The sequence below is a fragment of the Olea europaea genome, unplaced genomic scaffold (genome assembly GCF_002742605.1).
Source record: "Olea europaea var. sylvestris unplaced genomic scaffold, O_europaea_v1 scaffold2546, whole genome shotgun sequence".
Classification (NCBI taxonomy): domain Eukaryota; kingdom Viridiplantae; phylum Streptophyta; class Magnoliopsida; order Lamiales; family Oleaceae; genus Olea; species Olea europaea.
Window position 1 is genome coordinate 76,940 of NW_019243730.1, and position 3,698 is coordinate 80,637.

Consider the following 3,698-nt stretch of genomic DNA (forward strand, 5'->3'; position numbering starts at 1 on the left):
TTCTATGCGGTCGCATAGATGAAATGGCAGGGAATTCCCAGCCTATGTTGTTGTGGCCGCATAGTTGGTTGATCTATGCGACCACATAGACCACCAATCAGGTCTTTTTTTTAAAAAAAAATTGCAGATGGTATTAACTATTGATTATGCACATGAAAATGTAACAACACAATTGATTCTCAAAAACACGACTTACCTCACATTTTCCCAAAATTTTGGTTTTCCATTGGTGAATTTGCTTGGCCTTCCTACACTCCCACACTTTAAAAAAAAAAAAAAAAAAAAAAAACACATTTTTAGATCATATGGATGACATGTAGGCCATAGACTTAGTACCAAAACCAATTTTTGATTTGAGATCACACAATAACCCCGATTTTTTTTTGAAAATAACTTTGCATCGAAATGCGTGAATGTCATACCCAAAACACCTAAATCAATCCCAACTCATGCTCGATGCATAGGTCATCGTGTGTGTAGTGTTTAGACTATTTTAATATGTATAGATGATAGATGACCTAACTGTTTAAAAAAATGCAAACGTGAAATTGAAAAATTTCCTAAGCTAATACAAAAAGCAAAATAAATCAAAAGGATACAGTGGGTTGCTCCCACTCAGTGCTAGGTTATAGTCGATAGCTCGACTTTTCCACTTCTGCTTCAATTTGATGTTTCGAGTTGAATGGTAGACTTTTGCTTGGAGAAGTCACCGTCCCAGTAGTGTTTCAGCCTTTGCCCATTAAGAGTGAAGGTACCCTTTGTTTCATGGTTGACTTCTATGGCTTTATATGGCAAAACCTTTGTGACAGTGTAAGTGCGCGACCACCTTGACCTTAGTTTTCCCGAGAAGAGCTTGAGTCTCAAGTTATACAATAAAACTTTCTGTCCCACTTCAAACTCTCGTATCTGAAAGAGTAAGTCATGCCACTTTTTGGTGTGTTCTTTATAAAGCTTTGAGTTTTCATATGCTTCTATCTTAAATTCATCTAACTCATTTAGCTGCAGTAAATGCTTTTCACCGGCGACTTTCAAATCCATGTTTAACTGTTTCATAGCTCAATATGCACGGTGTTCTATCTCCAGTGGAAAGTAGCACGCTTTCCCAAAAATTAGGTGTTATGGAGACATGCCTATCAGGGTCTTGAATGCTATTCTATATGTCCACAATGCATCGTCCAGCTTTTTAGACCAGTCCTTTCGGGATGAATTGACTGTAACTTCAAGTATTCTCTTCAACTGTCGATTAGAAACTTCAACTTGTCCGCTGGTTTGTGGATGATATGGGGTAGCTATACGGCGTTTAATGCCATATTTGCTCAACAACTTCTCGAATTGGCGATTGCAGACCCCATCACTGATTATCGCCTGCGGTGTGCCATATTTGTTGAAGATGTATCATTTTAAGAATCGAATTTCCACTTTCGCATCGCTTGTTGGCAATGTTACCGCTTCCATCCACTTAGACACATAATCAACGGCCATAGGATATACTTATTGGAAAACAATGAGGAAAAAGGTCCCATAAAGTCGATTCCCCAGACATCAAATATCTCAACTTCCAATATATTGTTAAGTGACATTTCATTCCTTCTTGAGATATTCCTAGTGCATTGACATCTATCACACATCTTGACAAACTCAAAGGCATCTCTAAACAAAGTAGGCCAATAAAACCCTGACTGTAAAAACTTTGCAGCAGTTTTTGAAGCTCCAAAATGTCCTGCATAGGCAGATGAATGACAATGCTCAAGAATCTCGAGTACTTCAACTTCAGGTATACACTTCCTTACAATCTGATAAGCCCCTCGCCTATAGAGAATAAGATCTTCCCAAAAGTAGTACTTCAGTTCGCCAAAGAACTTTTTCCTCTGGTGACTTGAATAATTTAGCGTTGGGATGAACTTAGTCGGATAGTTGACAATATCTACATACTACGATGTTCTTCTACATTGAATATCTGCTCATCTGGAAAAATCTCGTTGATGTCCAATGACTCTTCTGGTTCTTCAAGTTCCAATCATGATAAGTGATCAGCTAACTCATTTTCACTGCCCTTTTTGTCCCAAATTTCGATATCAAATTCTTACAACAGTAATACCAACGGATTAATATCAACTTAGCATCCTTCTTTGTTGTCAGATATTTTAGTGTAGAGTGATCTGTGTAGATTATGACCTTAGACCCCACGAAATATGCCCTGAATTTGTCAAATTCATATACCATAGCCAAGAGCTCCTTTTCAGTAGTTGCGTAGTTGATCTGGGCATCATTCAATATTCTGCTTGCATAATAAATCACATGAAAGATTTTATTTCTTCGTTGTCCCAATACTGCACCCATGACATGATCACTGACATCATACATTAGTTTAAAGGGCAATTCCCAATCTGGTACTACAATTATGGGTGCTGATGTGAGTTTCTCCTTCAAAGTGTTGAAAGTTGTCAGACATTCCTCATTAAACTCAAATGACACGTCTTTGATCAGTAGGTTGCATAGTGGCTTGGTGATTTTCGAGAAGTCCTTGATAAATCTTCTGTAAAATCCTGCATGTCCTAGAAAACTACGAACAATCTTAACTGATGTAGGTGACAGTAGCTTCTCAATAACATGAATTTTTGCTTTGTCCACTTCGATTCCCTTTGCTGATACTCGATGTCCTAGCACAATCCTCGTCTATACCATGGAGTGACATTTCTCCCAATTCAACACCAAATCAATTTTCCTACATCTTTGTAAGACCAAATTCAAGTGTTCCAAACACTCTTCAAATGAAGGCCCAACGACCGAGAAATTATCCATGAATATCTATAAACTTCTCTACCATGTCTGAGAAAATTGTTATCATGCATCTCTGAAATGTGGCAGGGACATTGCAAATGTCGAAGGGCATCCTGCGCTATGCAAAGGTACCATAGGGACAAGTGAAGGTTGTTTTCACTTGGTCATCTGGTGCCACTGGTATCTGATTGTAACCTGAATATCCATCGAAAAAGTAGTAATGTGAGTGGCCCTCCAATCTTTCCAGGATCTGATCAATAAATGGAAGGGAAAAGTGATCTTTTCTTGCAGCTGCATTGAGTTTACGGTAATCGATGCAAACCTTCCATCCTGCCACTGTTCTGGTCGGTATTAGCTCACTCTTCTCATTTGGCGCCACTATGATTCCACCTTTCTTTTGCACCACTTGAACTAGGTTGGTCATGCTCTGTCTGATATCGAATATATAATTTCTGTATCCAGAAGTTTGAGTACATCTGCTCTGACCACTTCCTTCATGTTTGGGTTCAACTTCCTTAGAGTCTTTATGGTTGGTCGGAAATTCTCTTCCATGAGAATTTTATGCATACATAATGAAAGGTTGATCTCTTTGACATCTGCCGTCATCCATCCAATAGTTGTTTTATCCTCCCTGAGTACCCTAAGTAGTTTCTCCTCATCCACTTCGCTGACTGTGTTTGAGATGATGATCGGGAGTGTACAAGACTCTCTCAAGTATGCATATCTGAGATGAAGCAGCAGCTGCTTGAGTTCTAATTTCGATGGCTGCTGAATGGATGGTAATGGCTTCGTGGGTCCTTTCCCATGCTCCTCAAAATACCTTCTACATGTATCAGGTAGGTTGATATTCAAAAATCTTGCACATATTTCCATCTTTACTGCTGCGTTGATTGAGTTTGCAATGCAGGTTTCATAAG

The 3,698-nt window shown here is 38.9% G+C and overlaps 2 protein-coding genes across 2 annotated transcripts; both read right to left on the minus strand.

Annotated features, from left to right (window-relative positions):
• Positions 1-42: 42 nt before the first annotated feature.
• LOC111382663 lies at positions 43-1,038 on the minus strand. Its single transcript, XM_023006694.1, has 3 exons — positions 711-1,038; positions 197-248; positions 43-103 (listed from the first exon to the last, which is right to left on the minus strand). Exons 1-3 carry the CDS (start codon positions 1,036-1,038, stop codon positions 43-45), a joined length of 441 nt encoding a protein of 146 aa, XP_022862462.1.
• Positions 1,039-1,116: 78 nt separating this feature from the next.
• Positions 1,117-3,205, minus strand: LOC111382664. The gene is made up of 4 exons (XM_023006695.1): positions 2,942-3,205; positions 2,099-2,676; positions 1,542-1,809; positions 1,117-1,365 (listed from the first exon to the last, which is right to left on the minus strand). Exons 1-4 carry the CDS (start codon positions 3,203-3,205, stop codon positions 1,117-1,119), a joined length of 1,359 nt encoding a protein of 452 aa, XP_022862463.1.
• Positions 3,206-3,698: the final 493 nt, after the last annotated feature.